This window comes from Nilaparvata lugens, chromosome 6, assembly GCF_014356525.2.
Source record: "Nilaparvata lugens isolate BPH chromosome 6, ASM1435652v1, whole genome shotgun sequence".
In the NCBI taxonomy this organism is placed as follows: domain Eukaryota; kingdom Metazoa; phylum Arthropoda; class Insecta; order Hemiptera; family Delphacidae; genus Nilaparvata; species Nilaparvata lugens.
In genome coordinates, this window is record NC_052509.1 from 1032514 (window position 1) to 1058856 (window position 26343).

The following is a 26343-nucleotide window of genomic DNA, read 5'->3' on the forward strand; positions in this document are numbered from 1 at the left end:
GCAAGTATCGTGTTTACATTCCAAGGCTGGTGCAACAGCTAAATGACGACGATCCAGATTAATTTTAATTTTAATAATTAATTTTAATTTACCAGGCCAGTGGATAGGACGCAGGGGGCCAATCGAGTTTCCAGCACGCTCTCCAGACCTTACACCACTGGATTTCTTCTTGTGGGGCACAGTAAAAGATGAGGTGTACAAACGTAAACCAAGTAACCTAGACATTCTTTGGAATGAGATTCAAGCAGTGTGTAGAGAAATCTCATTGGACGTTTTGATACGAAGTACAGAATCAGTGGTGACTCGTACTCAGAATTATTGTATTGATGCTGCATGTCACCAATTTGAACAGTATTAACATTTGTTATTTATGTTTCATTTACATTGGACTTTCAGCTTTCTATTTTCCTGAAATTTAACTTTGTAGAACGGTAAATAAATTTTCTATGAAAGTTCAAAGTGTGTATACATTTTTTTGAAGCACCCGGTATAAAGTTATTCAAGATAAAAAGTTGTTTTCGATTATTAGGTACTTTTTGAGATATGAGCAACTGAAGCATTCTTCAAATTCGCTAAAAGATAAATTCATGATATTTTGAGAAAAAAATTCTTCATGGTATTGTTGATAAAATTACTGAAAATATAAATTTTTGAGAAAGTTCTTCCATTTTCAAAAAATAACTCAACCTTCAGGAACTTTTTTATCCAATCAACAATACTATGAAGAATATATTCTCAAAATGTCATGAATTCATCTCTTACCGAATTCGAAAGTATTTGTCCCAAACATTTGAACTTGAGGCTGTGCAAAGGCTAAAAATAAACTTTCTACTGGTGATATTTTTCGATTTGTATATCATCAAACTATCAGGATGAAAAAGTTTTCTCAGGAAAACATTTTTTTTTAGATCATTACGTTTTGAGATATGAGCGACTGAAGTTTGAATTTTTGGGACAGAACATTTCAAATTCGGTAAGAGATAAATCCATGAGATTTAGAGGATGGACTCTTCATGGTATTGTTGATCTAGTAAAACAAAAGTATTCTGAAAACATCTTTGAAAAAGTTATTCAATTTACCAAAAATAACTCAACTAAAAGTTAATTTTAGTTATTGAATAACTATCTTAAAAATTGATATTTTCAGAAAATTTTTGTTTTACTAGATCAACAATACCATGAGGAATCTAGCCTCTGAATCTCATGGATTTATCTCTTACCGAATATGAAATGTTCTGTCCCAAAAATTTAAACTTTAGGCGCCCATATCTCAAAACTTTTTCATCCTGATAGTTTGATGATATACAAATCGAAAAACTTTGAAAAATATCACCAGTAGGAAGTTAATTTTTAGCCTTTGCACAGCCTTAAGGCGCTCATATCTCGAAAAGTAATAATCGGAAAAAATGTTCCTGAGAAAAACTTATTTTGAAAACTTGATAGTATTATTTTCTTGATAAGTCGATGTATACACATCGGAAACCTTTGTAAAATATCACCATTACAAAGGCCTTTTTGTTGCACACATTGAAGTATTGACTGATAGAGTATTTCCATTTCATGCTGGGTGGTTTCAGAGTTACTAACCGAGCGAGCGGCCGAAGACAATGATCTGTCGGTGGTTGACGTCAGGCCTTGATGTGAGGTAGTCGATGGCCGTGCGCGCGTCCATGCTAAGGCCGTGCTCGGATGGCCTTCCTTGTGACAGGCCGTATCCCCTGTACTCCACCATCAGAATATTGCAGTGCAGCTGTCTGAACAGAGCTGCCGCGTTCTGCAATCTGTCAACACAACACAGCAAATAAGTGAATGTTATTATTAAAAAAAAAAAATGTCCGTACAAGATGCTAATTCAGAATTTGGTGTAAAGGGGTGGGATTGAAGCTCTTCCAACTATGGTTACCCATGTACTAGGAAGGCTTTCAATCCTTGAGAGGGAAAATAAAGGATTAGGAAAAAAGGTGAGGTGGGATGATAGGATAGTTAATTTAATAAAGAAAAATAAATAAAAAGGTCCACACTAGATTGGTAAGTGAGCACACAAAAACACTAAGTTCCTCTTTTACTTTGTTTAATTTACAGGTAGAAAAAATAGTTCGTTTTAATCCAAATACTAATATCATGTTTTATTTTTTTAGTCAATTTTGCGCAGCAGATATATTCTTCAGGAATTTTATTTATCAATTTAGTGCTTAAATATATAAGTTGTCTTCTGATGGTTTCAATGTTTGTATTGTACATAAGATACTTATTTGAGGAGGGTCTCAGATTGTACAGGTTATTGATTGTGTTATTTGTGCAAGGAAAATTAGCTTTATGTTTGATTATATATTTCGCTACATTTATTACGTACAACTGCCTAACTGTTAACACATTAAACTCTTTGAAAGTCAAGTCGGTTGGGTAAAGTCTGGGTTTATTTAAATTGTTTTGATTATTGATTTTTGAATTATGAAAAGCTCTTCTAAGTGAGAATTATAACAGCCCCCCCATACGGATATACCATACTGAATTATGGACTGGACCAGTGCAAAGTAAACCATTTTTAGATGTTTTGAGTTCAGAATTTTTTTTGCTTCGTAGAATTTATAGGATAGATATCTCATTCTTCTGCAAATAAATTTTATGTGTATGTCCCACTTCAAATTTTCATCTATTTGGACACCTAGATATTTGGTACTTTTGACTCTTTTTATAGTAGGGCAGGTGCAGTTATTGTTGCAGTTTGAGTGGAGTTTCAGATTTAAATTCTCATCAGGTTTACCAGTTGTATTGAATGCGAAGGTGATGTAATTGGTTTTTTCAATGTTCAGGCTCAGGGTGTTTCTGTCCAACCAATTTTTTATGAGCAAACAGTTCTGTTCTGCAATTTCATGTACCCCAGTCCAAGATTCCCCATGGAAAATAGCTGCAGTGTCATCTGCGAATGATATAGTTGTGGCGTTTTTTAATTTCAGCTTTAATAAGTCATTGACATATAATATAAAGAGGATTGGTGATAGTACCGTTCCCTGAGGCAAACCGTAGGAGGTCATTTTGGAGACATCAGTAAGTCCGTCGATTGTTAAAGACTGGGTTCTATCTCTCAAGTAGCTCTTTATGAGTTCTAGAAATATTCCCCTAAAGCCATATCTTTCGAGTTTATTGTAAAGAAAACTATGTGGTATAGTATCAAAGGCTTTTTTAATATCCAGGAAAACTGCTATAGATTTGTAATTGGAATTCAAGTTTTGTGAAACAGTATTAGAAAATTCAATTAACGCATCTTCGGTACTTTTCGCAGTCTGGAATCCAAATTGATTCTTATCTATTATTTTATGCTTGTTCAAATACACAACTAATCTCTTCTTTATAATTTTCTCCATGATTTTTGCTAGATTACTAATAAGGCTGATTGGTCTGTAGTTACTTGGGTCCAAGGGATCTCCTTGCTTGAATAAAGGTTTTATCTTGGCGGTTTTGAAATGTTTAGGGAAGTAGCCTTGTTCAAAGCATTTGTTGAAAATCACGGAAAGCGGCTGTGAAATAGTGTGGCTTATATGTTTGAGTACTTTGTTATTGAGATTATCCAAGCCTGGGGTGCAGTTATTTTTCAGCTCTTTTATTGTCGCTTGAACTTCATTGAAGTTTGTCGGTCTCATAAAGAAGGAATTCGGTAGAGGAGTTTCAATTACATCGTTGTTGAAATTGAAATTTGGAGAGCTTGTGGGATCATTGTTTATAGTTTTAGCCTGTCTCTCCCCAACATTGGTGAAAAAGTCATTCAACCTCTTGGCATCAACTCCAATTTTACAACACTCTTTCTTCCCCTCCCCGATAGCCTCATTAATACACCTCCAAAGCTTTGAACTATTGGTGTTACATTGTTCTATTTTATCCCTATAATAGTTATCCTTCGCCTCACTTATGAGCCTATTCAATGTATTACGATAAACTCTGTATGTATTTATCGAATCAGCATCTGCAGGGCCTTTTCTTATTTTATCATGCATTTTATCCCGTATAATAATTGATCTTATTATTCCGTCCGTAATCCAAGGTTTTAAGGGACGCTTTCGGCGAGGAATATACTTCTCAGTTTTACTTGAATCCATAAAACCATTTATACGATCCACAAAATTGTCAACTAGGGTATCTATAGTATCATCATTTCCAAAAATAGTATTCCAATTTTCTTTTTCCGATTTTTCAGCAATTAGTTTGTAGTTGTATGCAATTTTAACGTTATTTGTAGGCCTGTTTCTATGTGAAGTGGTTTCAGGATTTTTCTCATTACCCAAGTGTAATAGTACAGAATAATGATCAGTTATTGTTGTTTTGAAAATATTTCCAAAAATATAGTTGAATTTGCTGTTATTTTTGAAAAATATGTGATCTATGCACGATTCAGTTGTGGTCGAGACTCTAGTACTCCCATTTATATAAGACTTATAACCTCTGCTCAGTAAAATATGCAGGTATTCCTGAACCTGTGTGCTAGTTGATTGAATATTAATATTTATATCACCAACCATGCAAACAGTTATTGAATTAGGTATATTATCGAGGAAGTTATTTAGACTGCTGATAAAATTCTCAGTGTTTTGATTTCTAGGTGATCTATAAATTCCTATAATTCTAAAAATTTTTTCATCCGACATTTTCAATTCCAAGCACAAAGAGTTGGCATCAACTATGTTACAGGCAATCTCACAGACATCAATATTATCTCTAACATAAATGCACAGACCGTCGCATTTGTTCATCTTTGAGCATTTATTTACTTCGGTGAAACCTGAGATCTTGTAAGTGAATGGCATGTTCTCGGTATGCCAAGTTTCGGTTAGAACAATTACATGTATATCAGTTTTTAAGCTGTTTATACAACAAATGAGCTGGTTGAAATTTGCATGGAGGCTACGGATATTAGTTGAAAAAATATTTAAAAATTCAACATTTTTTCCATTTATGGAAGGAACAAAATTAATGTAGTCATCGATTTCTGGAGTGAAGTTATCAGTTTCCAGTGATGTAAGGATTTCATCGATATCAGCCATGATCAATTTTGTTAGTATTAGCTTCTCCTTTCAACAACCTTTCTCGATTCCATGACAAAAGCTCTTCTCCTGTCCTGTCCTTCACTCTATCAATTATGTCCTGAACTGCATCATTGTAGCCTGTTGTTAGATACCTGAAACTTTCTGTATGCCTGGATATTGCAACAATAGCATGCGGCACACTGTTATAAATTGTATTGTCTCTTGTGTCAATTCTCACTAATACTACATCCTTTGATGTGAGCCCCTGTGCTTCGTGAATTGTGTTAATTCTTTGAGACTTATATTTTTTCATTGAATCACTTAGAATTTGTTTCTCTTTTTGCGTAAATGTCAGTATCAGAGTATCTTCCTTTAGCTGATGAGTTTCGCCGTTTTTGAAAGTTGGAAGTATAGATTTTATTTGGGGGTTTTTTGTGCTGATTTCGTGGTAGAATGATTGAAGGGCAAAACAGACATCTACAGGACACCGCTTAGTCATTGTTATATATCCTCAGGCTCACAGAAATCTGAAATTTTGTTCCACTTGGTAACTACTGGAGATCTTTCTATGTAAGGTATCTGGTTGGAGTCACCTACTACTATAATTTCCGTTGCTCCACTCAATTCTGCAATAAATCCGATGTATCCCGCATGCATCATTAGTCCCTCATCAATGTAAACTTTTTCATATTTTTTGCCCGAATTATTAATTATGTAGGATGCTACTGTCCTATAATCTAATTTAAGCTGGATAGATAAGTTCTCTTTTGTGTAACGTCTTGAGACTGATTCTCTTATATCTTTAATGCTTGCTCTAGTTTGAGTTAATACTAGATCTTTTCCTGGCGTGTGTTCTCTTATGATATATGTAGATTTTCCACAGCCAGGTACTCCTTCTATCCAACTGACTTGTGGGAATAGAGGCTTGTTGATGTGTATTTTATTTATTTTAGTTATTAGCTCGCCATCCAGCATAAGTTCTGTATCTTTAGTGACTAATATGTATTTTTCAGTGGTTTTGAACTTATTTTCGGCTTCTAGGAATTCAACATATTTGCCTCCTTCTTCTAGACTATACCCCATTCTGTAAAAAGTGTTTGTTTTGAATAAAAATTTCTTCATATCATTATCAAATATGTTCATATTTTTTCTCTTCACAGCATCAATTGTTTTGTTCGTTACGTCTTTGTATATACTATTGAGAACTTCTTTATATATTTTAGCATTTTCAGCATCCGCCTTTTCAAGGAGATTACGCAGGTCTATCATTGTATTAATATATCTTTCGTACTTTGACATACCCTCAAAAAACCAGCAGGATACTCAGTATCGCTGTTATTAAATTGACTGGGTATTTCCAAGTAATCAATATTTCTAATCCCTTGATTATAAAATACAAAGCGAAGGGCTTCATTTTCAAGGACAGAACTCAGCATACTTATTGACGGTATATTATCTTGAATTGAATAGTTAAAAATATCAATTCCTATTACTAAAGGGTAATTATCCAAACTCCACCTGTTAAGTAGAGCAAGCATATTATTAAATCTTAGTTGAGCTTGTTTGCTTGTTTCTACAATGAATACAGGACAGTGAGATTCTACAGAAAAGGCCTTAACATATTTTACCTCAGTGTTAGGAAGTTGTAACCATTCGTTAAAATCAATTTTGGAGCATTGTAAGAATTTTGAAAGCCCCTTAGATAACATCATGCTGTCTCCTTCTTTACATGCAAACGAGATAACTAAATCTACATATTCACCATAATTATAAACAAGATTGATTCTACTTTTGGGGTTTTAACAGTCATGTTGAACATTTTAAATGTATCTAGTGTTTCACATATATTCTTATTGGTAATATTATTTTGTGTAACAATAGAAACTTTCTGTTTACTGAAGTGTTGCAAGGCACCGAGAAAAATCTTTTTAATACCCATAGTCGGTCTTTTCAACAACCTTCCTCAGCGCCTTTTCATACTCCGGACAGTTTTTGTCACTTACTTTGTGGTTAGCTGGATTGTTACGTTTTTTACAGTTTATACATACTGGTTGTTTATTTAGATTTGGACACGACTTGATATCATGATTGGTCTCTGCACAGTGGCTGCATGTGTTGTGTTCCTGGGAACAGAAACGTCCGATGTGGCCAAGTCCATTGCATTTGAAACACCTACTTACTGATACAAAGTCTTTTACATTGCTTGATGACCAGTCTATAAATACTCTTCTCATATTTTTAATTTATTTCTAATATCTGCTGCGCATTCTACAACCCAGTTAACCTGCTTCCTATCTTTTGGGCCTATCTTGAAAATTGGTTTAAAAGAATTTCTGAATTTCTCAAGTGAAATATAATCTTGAAAGTTCCTATTGAAAATATCGCTAACTATTTCTTCTTGACTCCACTCGGCAGGGACATTGTATATTACCAATTTAGGTTTAATTTTAGGTGGCTCACTTACCTCGAATTTAGCATCTTGTAGCGTAGAATCGCTAAAAATTTTATTTTTATCTACACTAGAGTCCATCACAAGAAGTACTCCTCCGCCATTCACATTGATTGCTTTTTTAACTTTCAAAGAGTTCTCGATAGACATAGTTTTTTTAATAACTTTTTTCAGGTTCTCGCTGGTCTGTTTTTCCGTTCCCTGGATCTCCTTCGGCTTTATTAGGATAGTCTTATCCTTAGGAACCGGCCGGCTCCTCTGCTCACTGGATTTCTCCTTTGTTTCTCCTGGCTTCTTTTCTTCTTTCTTCTTGGGTAGTTGGACCATCTCGGCGTAGCTAGGCTTCTTGATTGGAGTTGAAACTATCAGACTTGATGAAAGCTTCTCAATTTGTTTTTCAATCATGTTAAGTCTTTCATCTACCTTTGTATTTTGCGCGTTTCCCTCACTGCTCACTTCGGTTTTCCCTGCGATTACTGCAAGATTCTCACAAAGCACAAGAAATTCTTTATAGTCTGCTTGACATATTTTTTTCTTATCATACAGCTTTGTGCCCCAATCTTCAAAAGATGCCTTTAGAGTCCAAAGTTGGTTAACCAAATTATTATCTTTATTGGGCTCCATTGATTTTTGAGGATTATCACTTTCACATCTAGTATTTTCACTTTCCTCAAACTCCGATGCTAGAAACTGAGAAAGTTTTTCTGGCGATCCCATTTCATATCGAATTTACAGTATTTAACGTTGTACACAGTTCAATGCTCTGACCTAATGTACATTTAACATTTTTTGATACGACGCCTACGTCTTCGTAGACGTATTTCAAGATATATGCTACGTTAGTGTGTGATAGAATAGAATGTTTATTTTGCCAAAATTACATAGTTACAAAACATGAATGATACATACAAAATGCATAATAAAAATGTAAATTATAATAGATCTAAATGATTTGGCACAGCCAGCAAAGTTAAACTTGTGCCGTATCTGCTATAGTTATGATTATAGTTATGGTTATAGCCATTAGGCCTGTAAGTAACATAAGAAATGCTAACAAAATGCTACAGAAAATTGATGAAATAATGCCAAGAGGACCAAGGAAGATCACTACAGCAAAGGGGTTCAAGTTTGGGAACGAAAACACTATTCTTCTAAAACACAGAATGCAACTAGCTAGAGAGAAATTCATCTCAACTGCATCAGAGGACCATAGGCAGCAATACAAAGAACTGAAAAATATATACATGACCAGGATGTAAAACACAAAAAAAATATACATGTCAAGAGTAGGATCATGGAATCAGACAACAAAACCAAGACCCTATGGAAAATGATCAATGATGAACGGAACAGAAGTAATCTTAACAGGCAGGAAAACCTCTGTTTGGAAATAGAGGGCCAGAAGATCACTGATCCTTTTCACACTAGCAACATCCTAAATGAAGCCTTTACACAGCCAGCAACAACAACAGGACCCTTTGACCCTCCTCTAAGACGTACGGCCAAGCTGACAGGCATCAAATCATTGAGTGAATTTCAGATGATAAATACAGCACAACTCCACCATCTCATAGACAAACTAAAGTCGAACAACTCTGCTGGACATGATGACATCACTGGAATAGTTATTTGTGCAACTAGTGCGCAAAGTGTCAGTTTGCTGCACCGAAAGAAACGTTTACGCCCGAGCCGTAGGCGAGGGCGGAATGGTTTGTTGAGTGCAGCAGAGGAACTTTGCGCACGTATTTCACATTAAGTTTTTCCTACAGTTACCATTGAATATGAAAAGTGGGTAATTATGGGTAAAATTGCCTGAAATCCATCAAATGTTTTTCTGTGTAATTTTATTATTGATAAAAACCTTAATCCTAAAATCCTAAAGTCCTCGTTGTCCTTGGTTATAATATATAATGAATAATAATTAGCGCGTTGTGCTTGGTTGCACCTCTGCTCACTATAGCAGCCACAGCAGTCACTGTTACCAACTTCATTTTGATTTTGCTGCACTGTTGCTCCATATAACCTACTAACTATTTTGCGTTGTCATGTTGCAAATCTGGAGTGCAGAAAAATTTTTCCCGCACTAGAGCGGAAAAGTGATTCTTTGCGTTCTGTAATCAGTGCAGCAATGACCACTTTTCAACGTAACTGTAGGAAAAAATATTTAAAAATTGCAAAGAAGAACTAACAAAGCCTCTACTGGAAATAGTAAATTCTTCCCTTAAGCAAGTTGTATTTCCACAGGCTCTCAAGATCTCTAAGATCTTTCCAAAATTCAAAGGAGGAGATAAAATGGATCACAAAAACTATAGGTCCATAGCAAACCTACCTATAACCTCAAAACTTATCGAACGAGCAGTATATGACCAGCTTATCCTGCATTTGGAGAGCAACAATCTTATAACAGCACAACAGCATGGATTTAGAAAGCGCCTGGGCACTACAACTGCAATATCTTAATTGTGTGACAACATAAACCAACTTTGGGAGGAGGATACTGTTATGGGGCTGTTAATAGATCTTCAAAATGCCTTCGACACACTAGACTGGAACATCCTAACTCTTAAATTGAGAGAATTGAAAATAGAGGGAAGAGCATTGGAATGGATAGAGGACTACCTCACCAAGAGAAAGCAGTATGTGGAAATAGTGCAACACAAGAAAACTGCTCTTGTAAACTACAAATCCTCACTCAGAGCAGTGTCCCAGGGTGTGCCCCAGGGATCCATCCTTGGGCCACTGCTGTTCCTTGTCTACATCAATGACCTTCCCAAGGAAATTGACAACAGAAGCAGCTGCATATTGTTTACCGATGATACCACTATCTTGATACCATCGCAGAAACTTCAAGACCCACAAAAAATTGTCGAGACAGCACTGGAAGAGGCCTCAGACACATGCAATAGACTGAAGCTGACCATTAATAGGAAGAAGACAGTCCACATCAGATTCACTCCAGTCAACAACAATCCAGATGAGAGACAAACAAATGATGACTCAATGATGGCAGACTGTACAAGATTCCTGGGGATAATGATTGACAGTCACTTAACATGGAAAAATCATATATAGCTGTTATGCAAAAGGTTAGCATCTGCCATGTATGTAATACGAAGAATTAGAAACATATCAGAGAAAAGTACATCATTCATTGCATACCACTCACTCTTTGCCTCACATTTAAGGTACGGTATTGTTTATCTCTTTTCTGTATAGGGCTACTTGTAATATAAATATAAACAAAAATAAAAATCTCAGTACCCTTTTAGAAATATTTTATCACAACATGTTTCGAACATTTATGCCATTTTGGAAAATGTACAAGGTTCCTGCTATAACCTTCGAAACAACAAGAATCTTGACTTGCCGCAACATAGACTGAAGAAATACAGCTGCTCACCAACATATGCAGGATCATACTTTATCAATTTACTGCCGCGTGACCTGAGGGACATGGATGACGAGACAGCATTTGCCAGAGGCCTAAAGTCATACCTATTGACCCGACCCTACTATACAGTATCAGAGTATGTTGAAGAGCATACATTTCAACATGTACGACATGATCATGGAGGAAATCACCTGCCGTGAAAAAAAATAAATGACGACTCCCCAGCCTTTAGACTGTCAGGAGGACAAATACAAGTAACAAGTAACAGTTTAAAATGAATCTAACAATAGGACTTGGTAGAGAGGCGACCATTATAGGGCAGGTTACTTCATAGGCTTACTTTATACTTCAATCATTTGTAATGACCAAAAATCTGGATTGACTGTGTCTGTAGTGGACCTGACTTGGTCCTTGTCGTAGAGATTTACTTATAATCTAGATTAAAATATGGAGTGAAGGTTTGTTTTTATTAAGCAGTTGAAACAAGAAATTTTTGATTTATAAAAACTTAGAAAAGACATTCAAATTGGGAGTGGGTAGCTTGTGTAGGTAGAACATGAATGACTAACTTCAATAAAATGTCAACGTATCTTTTCTTTGTAAATTATGTTCATCAACAGAGACAGCAGCAATTGATATTATAAGTAATAATTTGTTAAACTTACCCAAAACAACAATGCAAAGCATGAAAAACGCCAGAAGACCCCCATACACAGAAAAAATTATGAAAAATATAACTACAGACAGAACAAACATTCCCCAGAATTGGCACTTGGAGAAGTTGGGCCCAGCATGCTGGAATATTTTAGAGAAGCTTAAATTCATTTCACTTTCCTTCATTTCCCATCAATTAAAGCATAATAATAAACTTCACACGAGTTATAAGGTTGTAAATAAACAGCGTGAAGGTTATGTGACCTCCTACAATGCAATGATACTTCACTTCTTTGGATTGAAAACTACTAATAAATCACACTGAATTGTTGAAGAATACGTATTTTCTATTTAAAATCGTGGCCTAAAAAAGGAATAATTAAATTCACAGTACGGATGATCTTGAATCTATTGAATTTCTGAACAACGTTCACAAGTTTACATACATTTTTATGATTTTCATTCAAATCGATATGATACTAGGACTTCTCGACTATCAGTGTCGACGTTTCGAAATATGTCGATAAATCGATATACCGAATACCTACCGCGAACATTCAAAATTAGTCAAAATAACCATTATTATTGATGGTTGCATAAGTTACCGTACTGTATCAAATTCAAAAGGAACTTTAATGATTTGAATAATAAATTTTTGCAGATAGTTTTCAAAAAAATCAAAATGATGAAATTGAAAGGCAGAACTTCAATTTTTCAGAATGAAATTATTCATAGACTCCAGTCTATTGTGTTCAGTCTCAGAAATGGGAGTGAATACAATTTTTGCCCCCGTCAAACTGTTAGGGTTTACCCTTGACAGGAAGCTCTCATGGGGCGAGCACATTGAGACAGTCTGCGCCAGGTTGAGCAGAGTGGTTTTCCTGCTGAGGGGTCTCAAATACAGTGTGCCACCTCATTATCTTAAAATGTGCTATTTTGGCTTTTTTCAGATCCTGATTTTATATGGCCTCCCCCTCTGGGGTGGAGCCACAGATGTCGCCCGAGTCCTTCGTCCAGGGGTGCCCACAAGGGGGGGGCATGGCGCAATTTGCGCCATCAACATTTTGGGGGGGCATGATTTTTTTTATATTTTATGTCAACATTTTGAATCATGGCTGAAAAATCAAGGTATTAAATAGATATATCCTAATGTAGTTGATTTTAATACTTTTCCCCACCTTTACAATGTTATATTTTGCTAAGTGTATCTTAATATAAAGCATAAAAAATACAATTGAGTTTCCTTGCAACCTGATTTTCTTAAAAGCACAATGATAAGTTAAATTGCAATGTACATTTTAATCTAATAATTATTTTAATTTCGAAGGCGTTTCATGATGATATTAATGTCTCTGAAATGGGAATGCAATTATAAACAACATCGCAAACTCTAGTGAATTTGACAGAAGAAAAAACTTCTCTTGTCAAAAATTTGTGAAAAATATCAAATGAAGCAAATTTTAATCTTTCAAATTTACACCCTATTTACCACACAGTAATCAAGTAATTATTGTAATGCTTCATTACTTTTTCTGTTTTGTATAATAGTCCAGCCAAATGGTTGTTTTTCAGGAAACAGCCCGAAAGATTTTTTCGCTACGGTTCTATATGTATTTTGGACGCTGAATTCTAATCTGAAATTTTCTGACACGCCAGAGGGCGGCTTCACCCCCCAAAACTCCCAAAAAACCCCAAAATTTGGACTTTTTTCAAGTTTTCCATTTAATTTTGAGAACCTTTAACTGTTCGAGAAAAAGCATTCCCTGAAATATTAAAGATAATAAAGTTTCCAATAAATTGAGTGGTTGCGCACGACTCTACGATTTTAATTCTAGAGCTAAGAGTTTCCAAAAAAGGGGTTTTTTAAGGGATTTTCAAAACTATGCAAATCTACCACTTCTACCCTATACAACTAGGATCTTTTTCTAGTAATGATAGAAAGCCACACATCATGTGAATCAACAATATTAATTTTGAACAGAATTCCTCAGGTACCTATTTTGAATTTAGTAGTGGTGGGAGGGGGGAATACACCCAAAAATAGAAAATCATGTCCTACAGCCAAAATTCAAATTCTCATTATAATACCTTATCATGGCCTTCCTAAAAAAGAAACATAATTCGGCTGAAATCACCTTACGAGGGTTATGTTCTATGAGAATCACTCATTAGATTTCAGTATTTCCTAGTGGGGGCACACATACGTCTACGATCAAAACTTTAATCACTTATAACTTTTGACTGAATGATCACATCTCGTACTACAGCTCGTTCATATCAGCTCGTCAAGGCGGTTGAAAATCATGTATCATAACACTAGAATTTGTAAAAAAAAAAGTAGGAAATTCCTCCTTTAGTGTATTTTAGCCCATATTTCAATGCATAGAAAAATGACCGATTCCTATATTCAAAACTGTGTGTCTCGGTAACTCAAAATGATACTTGGTCTTGATTTGAAGAAAAGTCTCCTCTTTTATGTAAGGTGAATGATTTTTGTAAAAATATAATCGTGAAATGAGATACGTTTGTTTCAAAAAATCAAGAAATTTGCGATATTTTTCTCATTTTCACAGTCTCGACAATTTTTCGATATAAACAGTAATGCAAGATCAATTTAAGGCAACTCAACTTATAGAGCATGGAATTTTCTCTCATTTAAGACCAATCGCAAGTTTCTATCATGAATTGTACTCATTTTAGAGACTCTTTAATAACAGTAAAATCGCAAGAAAATGAGAAAATAGAGATCATCATTCAATTGGCTGTAACTTTTGAACGGTATTGGAAACAGAAGTATAATTAATGGGAGTGAAAAGAGGAGAAAATTCATCACAGCCTCGTCTACTTTTTGGATTTTTTATCTGAAGTGTTCCACAAGATACGCAACGTTGCATATGCGAGACTGTGAAAATGGGGGAAATATCACAAATTTCTCGCACATTCAAAGTTGCGTATCTTGTGGAACACTTCAGATAAAAAATCCAAAAAGTAGTCCTGCGCGACCACTCAATTCATCGGAAATTTTATTATCTTTAATATTATATAGAGAATACTTTTTCTCGAAAAATTCAAGGTTCTCGAGATTAAATGGAAAACTTGAAAAAAGTCCAAAATTTTGGGGGTGAAGTTGCCCTTTGACGTGTCAGCAAATTTCAGATTAGAATTCAGCGCCCCAAAATACATATAGAACCATAAAAAAATTCTTTCGGGGCTGTTTCCTGAAAAACGACCAGTCAAATGGACTATAAGTTGTTATCCTATTATATTAAGCGAGCAATTTCTGTATATCTGTTTATATTTTTCTATTTTTATATCTGGTTATCTGGCTATCTGGTTATATGGTTATTTATGTTCAATGGATCTCGGAAACGGCTCTAACGATTTTCACGCAATTCGGAATATAGTAGGTTTATGATATCAAAATTCGATTGCACTAGGTCTCATCCCTGAGAAAACTCCCCGAAGGACATGAAAAGGATAATTCATCTTTGGAAAAACTGATGATGATTTCGTCGTCTGTCGATAACAGAAGATGCGTGTGCCTGTATGGGAGATCAGCTAGCTGTGTAATCAATTAGCTTACCGTATCTCGCGAGAAATCTAGAAATTTTAATTGACTCGATCAAAATACAGTGAAATGATTTGTTGACATGAGATGGTATATATCATAATATTCAAAGTTAATCATTATTTTACAGTTCTAAGTGATTAGTGAGTGTTATTTTGTTATTCAATTTGGTATATAAACAATCTAAATTAGAAGTTTTATGTTTTCAAATATTTGGACTGAAAGTTTTACTTGAATACAAGTGTATGAAACATAACCTACTTTTTGGAATATTAATATTCCAACTATAAATTTTATAGTGAATAAATCAAAATTCGAGGAAGAAAGAGTTTTGGGCTGTGCCTGTTAGTACTTCCCCAATCATTTTAAAGAATTGAGTTCTGTTTATCAATGAATAAATAACGAGCAAAGCTCGGTGCCCCGATATTTAGTATTAATAGATAGAATTTACAAAATATACTTGTTCAGATGATATCGTTATTCCAAAAACCAAAAAATTTAAAGATACATTTTGTTCGACTTGTGTTATTTACTCCTGTAATGTTAAAAAGTGAATACTACCAACAACTCAACATCAGTGACAACCTGTTCCAATTTATTATAAATATCGCGGCACCGAGCTCCGCTCTGGAGTACCTACAAAAGCATATAAAAATTATTACGAAAGAAGAAATTATAAAAAATATTCATAGTTCATACAGAAAGGTTCTATCTAATCACAGTGGATTGAGATTAATTCGCAGAGGAATGCAAAACTTTCTCACACAAAAGCATGTTGAATTTTTAATCCTGATTAATTTCACGTGAACCAAATCAAATCAAATCGTTTATTGCACAAAAATATATACAGAATACAACTGAAAGGAAATTGACAACTTTGTGCTACACGTCGGCAAAAGAAAACTTGTACGCCAACGTGGAGTCTTAATATAACTTATTCACTTATACATTAATATTAATATATAAAATGATCCTACAATATTATAATATAGGCTAACAGTAATTAACATTCAACCAACTAAATATTCCATTCTAAGAAATAACAATAAATTAAAGATATACATAAAGCTGAATTTAAGATTCATACAACATCAATCAATATTAAACCAAATCATTAATTGAATAAAAATAATTTTCTTTCACCCAGGTATGGAAATCTTTTATTTTAGGCTTCTTTAACAACCATCCTCTTGGAACTTTATTATAGAGTTTATTTCTCAAATATGAAATACTTCTACGGGATAGGGTGCTATCAACTCTTTCAATTGTGATCAAGTTTTGAGCGACTTGTCTAGTTACTCTTTGAAAATTTTGAATATTTTTTAATTTGAGCACATGTTTCTTAATAGTCTTTAAAATGAACAATTGTCTTATAGTGAACAGATTGGAATTTTGAAACAATGTGACACTTGGGAAATCTCTCGGATACCTCATTATTGTTTTGATAACTAACTTTTGTAAAACAAATAGAGGTTTTAAAGTTGAATCAAAAGTTCCTCCCCATATAGAATTACCATACTGAACTAAGGATTGGAATAGAGCAAAATAAACAGATTTTAGTAATTTTAGACTCAAAATACTTCTAAGCATGTACATTTTTAAATTGACCACCCTTAATTTTCTACAAAGGTAGCTAATCTGAGGTGACCAGCGTAGATGCTTATCAACAAAAATACCAAGATACTTGTAATTGTTTACACTCTCAATAACCTCATTGCAAGAATCACATGGATACCTGTTACAAGCATTATTCAAACAAAGCCTGTTCATATCTAGATCTCCTCTTGTTGTTGGACTGAAGGTCATACATTTTGTTTTACCAAGATTTAGTCTCAAATAATTACATTTTAGCCACTGAGAAACCTTATAGTAACCCACTTTTGTTTGCTTGATAACATCTTCCCAGGAACCTTCTTGGAAGATAAGTGCTGTGTCATCAGCAAAACAAATTGTCTTAGACCCAACTGAGTCCAGTACACTAGGCAGGTTATTAACATAGATCAAAAATAAAACTGGTCCCAATACAGTCCCTTGAGGTAGACCCCATGTCACATCTCTAATCTCACTATTACTACCACCACAGCTAACGATTTGGCTTCTACCCCTTAGATAACTTTCAAAGAAATCTAACTCTATTCCTTGAATACCAATATTAGATAGTTTCTGGATCATTTTATCATGTGGTACTGTGTCAAAAGCCTTGGCCAGGTCCAGAAACATTACCAAGGTTTTTTTATTTGTTTTGAAACCATTGTATATTGTCTCAGTTAAGGACTCCAATGCATCCTCTGTGCTTCTACCCTGTTGGAAACCAAACTGCCTCTTATCAAGGATTTTATTAACATCTAGATATTCAACTAATCTTTTCTTTACCAATTTTTCGAAAATTTTAGAAATAGAACTTAGCAAGCTAATTGGTCTATAATTTTGAGGTATTTCTTTACTCCCCCCCTTGTGTAAAGGAATAACTTTTGCATGCTTGAAATGCAAGGGAAAGTATCCAGATGAAAAACAACAATTGAAAATTTCTGAAAGAGGTTTAGAGATTGTGTCAGTTAATAGTTTTAGCACGCTGTTGGATATGTTATCCCATCCAGGTGCCTTATTATCATTCAAACTTTTGATTACTTCCTTGATTTCTGTTTCAGTAACAAAATTGAAATTAAATGCATTTTCAATATCTATTGTTTGTTCCAAATATTGATCTTCATTCTGTCCATGTATATCAATTTCCTGCGCTTGATTTATACCTACATTCACAAAATAGTCATTCAAAGCATTAAGATCTTGATTTACATGTAATTGTGAATTTTTATTTACCCCAATAATTGCTTGATTTATCACAGACCATATCTTCTTAGGGTCACCTTGAGCTTTATTTATTTCTGATTGATAATATAAATCTTTTGCTTTTCTAATTAGATCTACTATTCTATTTCTGTAAGACAGGAATTTCCTTCTCAGCTCTACATTAAATGGTTCATTTTTCAATCTTTTATATAATCTATCTCTTATAGTTATGGACTTTAGAATTCCATTGGACATCCAAGGTTTCAAATGTTTTTTAGTTAAATTAACCTTTTTAATAACTGTTGCTCTACTGATGCACGTTTTTACATTATTTACAAATTCATTTACTAATGTTTCAATACTTCTATTCGCGTCAATCTCCCAATTCATTAAAGCACTCTCCTCTAACAACTTTTCTTTATTAACATTCCTCACTTCAATAAACTTACATGGCTTACTAGATCGAGAACAAACATCTTTTTAATTGATGCGTGAAGAGCAGTCGCATAATGATCAGTAATTGACATTTCTAATACAGCAGTTTTTAATGAGTCATTATGTTTGGATTTAGAAAAAATATGGTCTAAACAAGTATTTGAAGCAGGACGAGTTTTTCTATTGACAAAGGACTCAAACCCATGCGAACTCATAATAGACAAATAATCATGCGTTTTTTTAGAGTTACATAACAAATCAATATTTACATCACCTATCACTAATGAATAATCAAAATTAAAGCATGAACCATTCATATAATTATCAAGTTGTTCTATAAATAAAGGTATACTTGTACTAGGAGATCTATAAACGGATGTTACTAAATATTTATTATTTTTAGTTTGCAGCTCAACAGCTAAGAAAGGATATTCGTTTGGACTATCAATTTTTTTCGAGGAAATACTATTAGCTACATACATGACAATTCCATCTGAACGATTCAAGGAGTTACTTTTTATATATAAATTATAGCCATTAATGTTTAACAGTGATTTTTCTTCTTCAGAAGTCCAGGTTTCAGTAAAAATTAGAACCTCAAATTTTGTTCTCATGCTGTTCAAAATAATGAGAATTTGATCAAAATTTCTTTTCAAACTTCTTATATTTAAACTAAAAATATTCAATTCATAATTAAAGGGCTGGATATAGTTCAAGTATTCATCGGTACTTTCACATTCCCTAACACTGTTAATACTATCTACAAATTGCGTGAGATCATTCATAATAAATGTTTAATCAAACCTGTAGCAACACTTTATTCCTCTCCGTTGATAACTTTTTTCAGATGGTCCAGTCCCTTGACTTTGAATACAGGTGAGCCCTCCGACTTCTTAGCGCACATTTGTGAACCACGAAACCAGACGAATTTCCAATCATTTTCCCTAGCTAACTCACGAGCGGCTTTCAGTTCTTTAGCACTCTTGGCAGTCAGCTGATTCATTAGCCTGAAGTGTCCGTTCGGCAGGTTTCTGTTGATTTTTTTCACGTCGATTCCGGGGCTGCTCCTATCTTCTCTGCTTATGGTTTGGAAAGCCGTCATCCATTTGTCCCTCATACTCCTTCTCACGAACCTGACGACAATCATCGGTGTAGTCTCTCGGTTCATGGATGGCAGTCTGTGAGCGACGCTGATTTCGTTTGATGAAAAATCAGACACTTGGAGAGCACTGGCTACGCCTTGTAGGATTTCGTCCATGTTTTCGTTCTTTGTTGCAGGTATACCGGTTAATAATAAATTTTCCCTCCTGGTATATTCTTCTAATATTTCATTTCTCTTAGAAAGAAATTTCACTTCTTCTTTCAATTTTTGGTTTTCAGTGATTAATTGTTCATTAGCTTTTTTGATTTCTCCGATATCCGATTTGAAACTATCAAAACTATCCGAAACAAATTTTACTGAGTGAGTTAGTTCCCCTAATTGTTGATCAATATCTTTTTTCAACGATTTTGAAAACTGTTCAAATAAAACAGTCATTTTTCGCATTAAAACATCACTTTCCATTTCACTCTCTTCTTGTCCTGGTGACACAGACACCTGTTTACAAGCACTGCACTTCCATTTATTCCGATTATCCTTTGAAAGTTTTTTGAAGTTCTTTTCGGTTAAATAGTGGCAGATGTAATGACATTTTTGTTTACACGAAGCACAAATTATTGAGTCTTCATCACTGAAATTGCCGAGGCAAACGTTGCAGTTATTCATATTTCAAACGTATCTATAATATGCGAGCTAAACAGAATACGAGTTTGATGAGTAGACGGTCACGATAAACAAGTCAGTACACTCAATAATAGATAAGCTGCAAACAATAGTACAATTCACTCCTTGTCACCACAAACACGTCCGCTCGTCACCGCTGCTCGACTAAGACTGAGAAATCACAGAAGACCATCTCAAGAAGATAGCTTATCTGATTGGTTCTACTGGAATTAATCAGGATTAAAATTTAACCGGCTTTTGTACAACTGCCACTAAGTACCTGATTGAAAGGTACAAATAGGTACTGATAGGTACAAAAGTTCAACAGCTGAGTCATAATTTTGTCTCAGTCCCACACACATGCACTCGCTCACTCACTTCCATCATCAACACACGACGAAATTATCAGCTGTTTTTCCAAGGATGGATAAATTCTTTTAATGTCCTTCAGCGAGTTTCCCCAGGGATGAGACCTAGTACAATCGAATTTTTATATTATAAACCTACTATGTTCTGAATTTCGTGAGAATCGTTAGAGCCGTTTTCGAAATCCGGTGGAATACAAACATATAAACATCTAAACAGAAATTGCTCGTTTAATAGTATAGGATTTAGAATACCTAAACTTGCCGACATTATAATATTGTATGAATAAAACCGTTCCAAATTTGTATGAATGTTTAAGTACCAAAATTGCTATGCAATATTCTTTTGCAATAAAGAATTATCAATGATATATTATTCAACTTCTTATAAGTAACCTCAACATTTGAAAAGCAAAGCCTCCCTTACTTATCTTTTAATATCCTATTAAAATATTAACCATGTAGTTTTTCCTGATGTGATGTAGTAGGCTACTTTCTAGTCCTCCCGAACAAGAACGGGTGCACTGCTAATCTCAAAAATAATATCGAAAAGATACTTTATTTCTATTTTAAAAGAGATAAGAAACGATGGTATATATTTTTACAATATTATGAAAACAGAAAGAATTCCTCACAAGACCAAAGGTAAATAATGTCCTTTGGAAGATTAGAATGTAAGATGTGAATTTTATTGTCATACACTGACTAATGTTAAAAACTATAAAAGGGTTGGGAATTGGGGTACTTTGGGGGGGGGGGCATTACACTTGGTATGGGGGGGCATGCGCCATTGCCCTTGGGGGGCTGGGCACCCCAGCCTTCGTCTCCAGAAGAGGGCCCTGAGGATTATTTGTGGGGCTGGTAGATTAGCCCACTGTCGCCCGCTCTTTATCAAAGAGAGGATCCTCACCGTCTTCTCCCTCTATGTTCTTCATACCCTTTGCAGAACACATGCAAACGTGGGGTTGCTCGTGACCCGACAGAGCTTCCACCCGTATGAGATTAGGGGTAGACTCAGGCTGGATTTACCCTACCAGAGGCTGAGCAGAACTCGGACTGGTCTGGCTCATATGTCTATCAGCCTCTATAATAGGCTGCCTCTGTTGGCCAGGGATCTGCCTGCTGTGCGGTTTCGAGGGGCTCTGAGGAGCCTGCTGACGGATCACCCTCTGTACTCACTCCGTGAGTTCTGTATGTTGGAGAGCAGTGTGGTGAGTGCCTATTTTATTCTTATATTCGATTTCTGCCTCCGGGCAGTTGTTTTTCTTTTACATTTTTGACGTGTCCCAGTGGGCTTCACTTTAGTGATCCCTTTTATGGACCTATTTAAATAAATACTAAAATACTATTGAGCACATTACTATAATCCGTACAAAATTACTTTGGACTTGAGAAGGACATGCGCAGCAGAGAAGGCTTACAGAGGTAGGGATCCTTCCAGAGGAAGGATTTCAAGAGTTTGAAGTTATATTCACCATAGTAAATGTTGTTGGAATTAGATAAATCTCTCAGATATTGTAGTATGATTATTTTGGAGCTTCTAGTTGGCTGAATTGATCCGATATCCACGACTATTGGAATTACAGACGATTTCTTGAAAATCGACGTATTTTTGCCGCCATCTTGTTTTTTTCATGATTACAAACATTTTTGAGATTGCCATCATGGATAATCTCTTTCTAGACATCATTACAAAGAGATTGATACCATTCCCAAGTCTGTACCTTCAAGGAGACATGAGTTACACGGTTTTCTAATTGTTGGGATTGCCATTTAGTGGAAAAAGCGTTTTTTCCGCTGCAAACAGTACTTTTCTCTTTTTCCGATGACGCTCCAGCCGTGGAATATGGACTTACAGCCTCCAACCAGATGTCATTTTAAAGCTTAGGAAATATTCTAAAACACTGTACCAATAACATTAGTGTATTTCTACTGCGAATACATTTACAGGTTGAAAAGTGAAATATTGTCCACGAAAAATGTGAGTTTCAAGTTTTTTGAAGTTGAATAAATCATGAAAAGAGTGGTCAAAATAAGACGTTTCTCTCGGACATAATAGTTTGGTTAATTCTAAACACTTTGGTGATGAAACCAATCCGATATCTTTCACAATAACTGAATAGAAAGCGATATAAATAATTCTGTCAATAATGACCGCCATCTTGAATTTTTCAATGATGTCGAATATTTTCATTGTTTCCATCATCAATATTCTTATTCGGCTTGTTGTAACGAAGAGATTGAGACCATTTGCAAGTCTCTATCTTGAAGTAGTCATGAAAAAATCGATTTTATAGTTCTAGCTTGTTACCTCATGCCTATGGAAAACTCACCAGAAATCATGCAGGGTTTTTCTTTGGAGGGCGCTGGAGAACTCATTTTCCGACGTACAGCGCATTAAGATAATATATCGTTTCAAAGTTGAAAAAGCGCTCTAAATTTCATAGATTTGAAATTTCTCTGTATCTCTTGCACAAAAAAAGTTATAAGGGAATGAAATTTGAAAAAAAAAATTAGAAAAAACGTTTTTTGGGCTTTTGAAGGTTATAACTAGAAAAATATGCGTTTTAGAGGAAACTTTTGAACATAAATTGTAGAGGAAGGTTTTTAAAATATTTTCGTCTCAAAAAACGGTTGAATATCTTGAACGGTTATTGAAATACAAGCGATGTAGCAAAACCCTGAAAATTTTGGCGGCCATCTTGTTTCCGAGGTGTTTGCCTGTGATTTCGACTTATCATTATCACGATCCTTATTATGCTAGACCTAACGAAGAAATTGAGACATCTTCCACGGCTGTTACCCAAAAATGAACACGGAGTGCCTTATTCGTAACATTTGCGCCCGGACTATGAGCATTCAGTCGACTGACTCTAATCGCCAAATTGGCAACTGCGCTTCTACCTATGACTCTATCCATCACTATAATTGGCTGATCTCCCTCCATTTCTCTGCGCAGCATATTCCTTCAAATCAGAAGTAATTTTGTACGGAGTATAGTTGTTGACTAACGTATGTCATGAATTCAATTTCGGCGCATTGATCATTATAGGTAAAATTGACTCTCTAGTAATTCCAGTCAATGAAGGGTTATAGAGGAAAAAATATTGAAGACAATTTTTGACCCCACAGTTCTGTTTAGGCCGGGTAGTAAGAAGGTAATCAGAAGCCTCCACCCCAATTATTGGAAATAATTGTTCATATTGTTATCGATTATCAATTTCCGTATTTTCTATCTCGAAAACTATGGAAAAAGTTGAGGTATGGTAGGAAATTTAGTTAGCTTTAATTTTGCACAGAATAGTCATGTCCGTGAGACGCAGTTTCCAAGATATTTATATGCAAAATACCGAAAAATTGTACATTAGCACAGGAGGTAGGAGTGGGGACTTTGATATGTTTACCTCCTTAACACCCTAAACAGGACTGCGGGTTCAAAAATTGTCCAAGCTTTTCCCTCTATACCCTTTTTTGGGCATTCATTGCCTGGACTAAGTCGTCCAGTGAGCTCTCGATATCATGTTGCCTATTCATATTATTTTCATTATCTAAAGGAAATATCCAAATATATTATCAATAAAAAATGTTAAAATTAGTTCCACCAAAGTTTGGAACAGACAAGTTGATTCCATACAGGGCAATTTTTCTAAAAAATGTCGGGAGGCGATTAATCTATTTTTATAGTTAATCTACATGACATGTTAGGTTTTGGTGTTAGCCAAAACCTAACATGACCTATTATTTACCGTAACATTGAGTAAGAAACCCAAATTAATTTTCCATTTTTATAAATTGTAAACGCAATTCTACTGTATTTTTACTCTTTACAGAGCGATTTCAACAACTATCCATTCATAGCAATAGGTGATTCTAACAAGATGTAACTATGAGGAAGAAAAGGATATCTTCACAAATAAAAAGCAAATAATTATTATTACTTATATTGTGATTATGGTTTAAATAATGATACAATATCGTAGACACATTACTGGACAATCACTACAACAATGAACAAATCCTTACTAATAGAGATTATCTATAATATATACCTAGTAGTATCATGAGAATCATTAACGTAAAAACCTGGATGAGAAGATAAAATACAGTGTTCATCTATCAATAACTAAGTTATCATCAGTTTAACTAAGTTTATCATCAGTTTGTATCTAAGCTAAATAGATAGAATCGACCTAATTTAACCTTTCATAGTTAGTCTGTTATCCACTGGATTTCAAAAATTCATCAGTTACTGTACTTTCAATTTCAAAACAAAAAATAATAATAATTTGATAAACCTTCATGAACACTTCCAAGGCAATCGTATCTAAGTAATCAAAGCACTATAAAAACTAACCTACAATATTAAAACTGATATATCAAATGTACTGTACTTCAATATAAAAATCGTCTACGCATACAAGAGATTGCACAAACTATCAAGAGTTAATAATATTTTATCGTGAATCAAACCCTGTTTGACAATTTAGCAGATCATCATAAGGGTTGATCTTAGATCATAATATTTTATAGTGAAAAAAGCCCCATATCTAAGATTTAGCAAAATCGTTAAGCAGTGACACACACACCGATTTTTTGCCGTCCTTTTAAATTCTCCCAGATTGAACGAAACTTGGCAAAACATGATGTTTTCAGATACAGTACACATCATTTTTATGTTTCCAGATACACATCATTATGTTTGGCAAGTTATGTTCAATCTAATAGAATTTATAAGTACTGTACGGCAAAAAATCGATCATTCAAATATCGATGTGTATAAGGCCACTACCTCCGTAAACATGTTTACTAGTGATAAGGCTAGTTAGGGTTGACCTTAGATCATAATATTTTATCGTGAATCAAACCTTGATTGATGATTTAGCAAATGACCAAATGTAGCAAATTTATTCAAGTGAATCAGCAACTTACAAGGAACACGGAAAACAATACTCGAGTATTTTTATTCAAATACGTACAATAAATTATCAAATATTTTTAAAAATGAGGGAACTTATGATGGCTGGCATCAGCTCTCTTTATCTAAGCTTGCTCATCATCGTCATCTTTCAGCAACTCTTCCTCCTCCTCTTCATTGAGAGTTACATCCTTTTCATCTTCATCCTCATCATTCTTCTCCTTCTTCACCTTCTTCGCGCTGTACTTGAATCTGTCATACCGCTTGCCGACTCCTCCTTCTTCCTCCTCTTCGTCCGATGACTTATTCTCTTCCTCCGACCAGTGCTCTTTGTCTTCGGCGTCTCCGTTCTCCGCTTTCACCTTCTTCTGCTTTGGTTCCCCTTCATCCTTCTTCGTCTTCTTTCCTTTGTCCTCTGCTTCGATTTCCTGATAACAATAATTGATAGAGATTAATGCCTAATGCTAGACTCAATTTACATTCACTTCAATAACAATAATTGAAAAAGATTAATATCTAATGTTAAGCCTAGTTTATACGATGCCAATTGAACATTTATGAAAATATATCTCTCCATAAGCAACAGATGCTCTTTTGTATCTTCTCAAAAGCAACATGTTGCATCCGAAAAGATACACAAGGAGCTTTTTGGAGTTGCGTCCTTTCAGCACAACACAGTTTACATTCCTTGTCCTATAGCTTTGCCTACCGGCTTATACTTGAAAATTTTCAGTGGAAGTCTATCAGCTGACATTCGTTCAAATGCTTTTTTCATTGTTAATGATACGTTGAAACTGTCTCATTCATGAAGAATCTCTGTGTGTAGGGAGTTTCCTTCAAGGAAGCTCTGTAGGGAGCTTCCTCCATCTAGGGATCTAGGTACTCTGGAGCGTATGTTTTTGTAAAAGTAGGAATATTACCCCGCGAACCATACGTTGCCTATATGCCTTAGGCAAAGCTACGGGACGCGTACTTTATATAGGAGGTCCCTTGTAG

At 34.8% G+C, this 26343-nt stretch overlaps 2 protein-coding genes across 2 annotated transcripts in view; both read right to left on the reverse strand.

The window, feature by feature from the left end:
* Positions 1–11979, reverse strand: part of LOC111058220 (protein ABHD13) — a 36490-nt gene extending 24511 nt beyond the window's left edge. Inside the window, exon 1 of the mRNA XM_039429916.1 lies at positions 11524–11979. Coding sequence (XP_039285850.1) covers positions 11524–11698 — 175 coding nt within the window. The 5' untranslated portion in view covers positions 11699–11979. The remainder of the gene's footprint in view (positions 1–11523) is intronic.
* A 12378-nt stretch (positions 11980–24357) lies between these two features.
* LOC111058217 (DNA ligase 1) overlaps positions 24358–26343 on the reverse strand; it is a 29452-nt gene continuing 27466 nt past the window's right edge. The window contains exon 15 of the mRNA XM_039429917.1: positions 24358–25775. Coding sequence (XP_039285851.1) covers positions 25473–25775 — 303 coding nt within the window. The 3' untranslated portion in view covers positions 24358–25472. The remainder of the gene's footprint in view (positions 25776–26343) is intronic.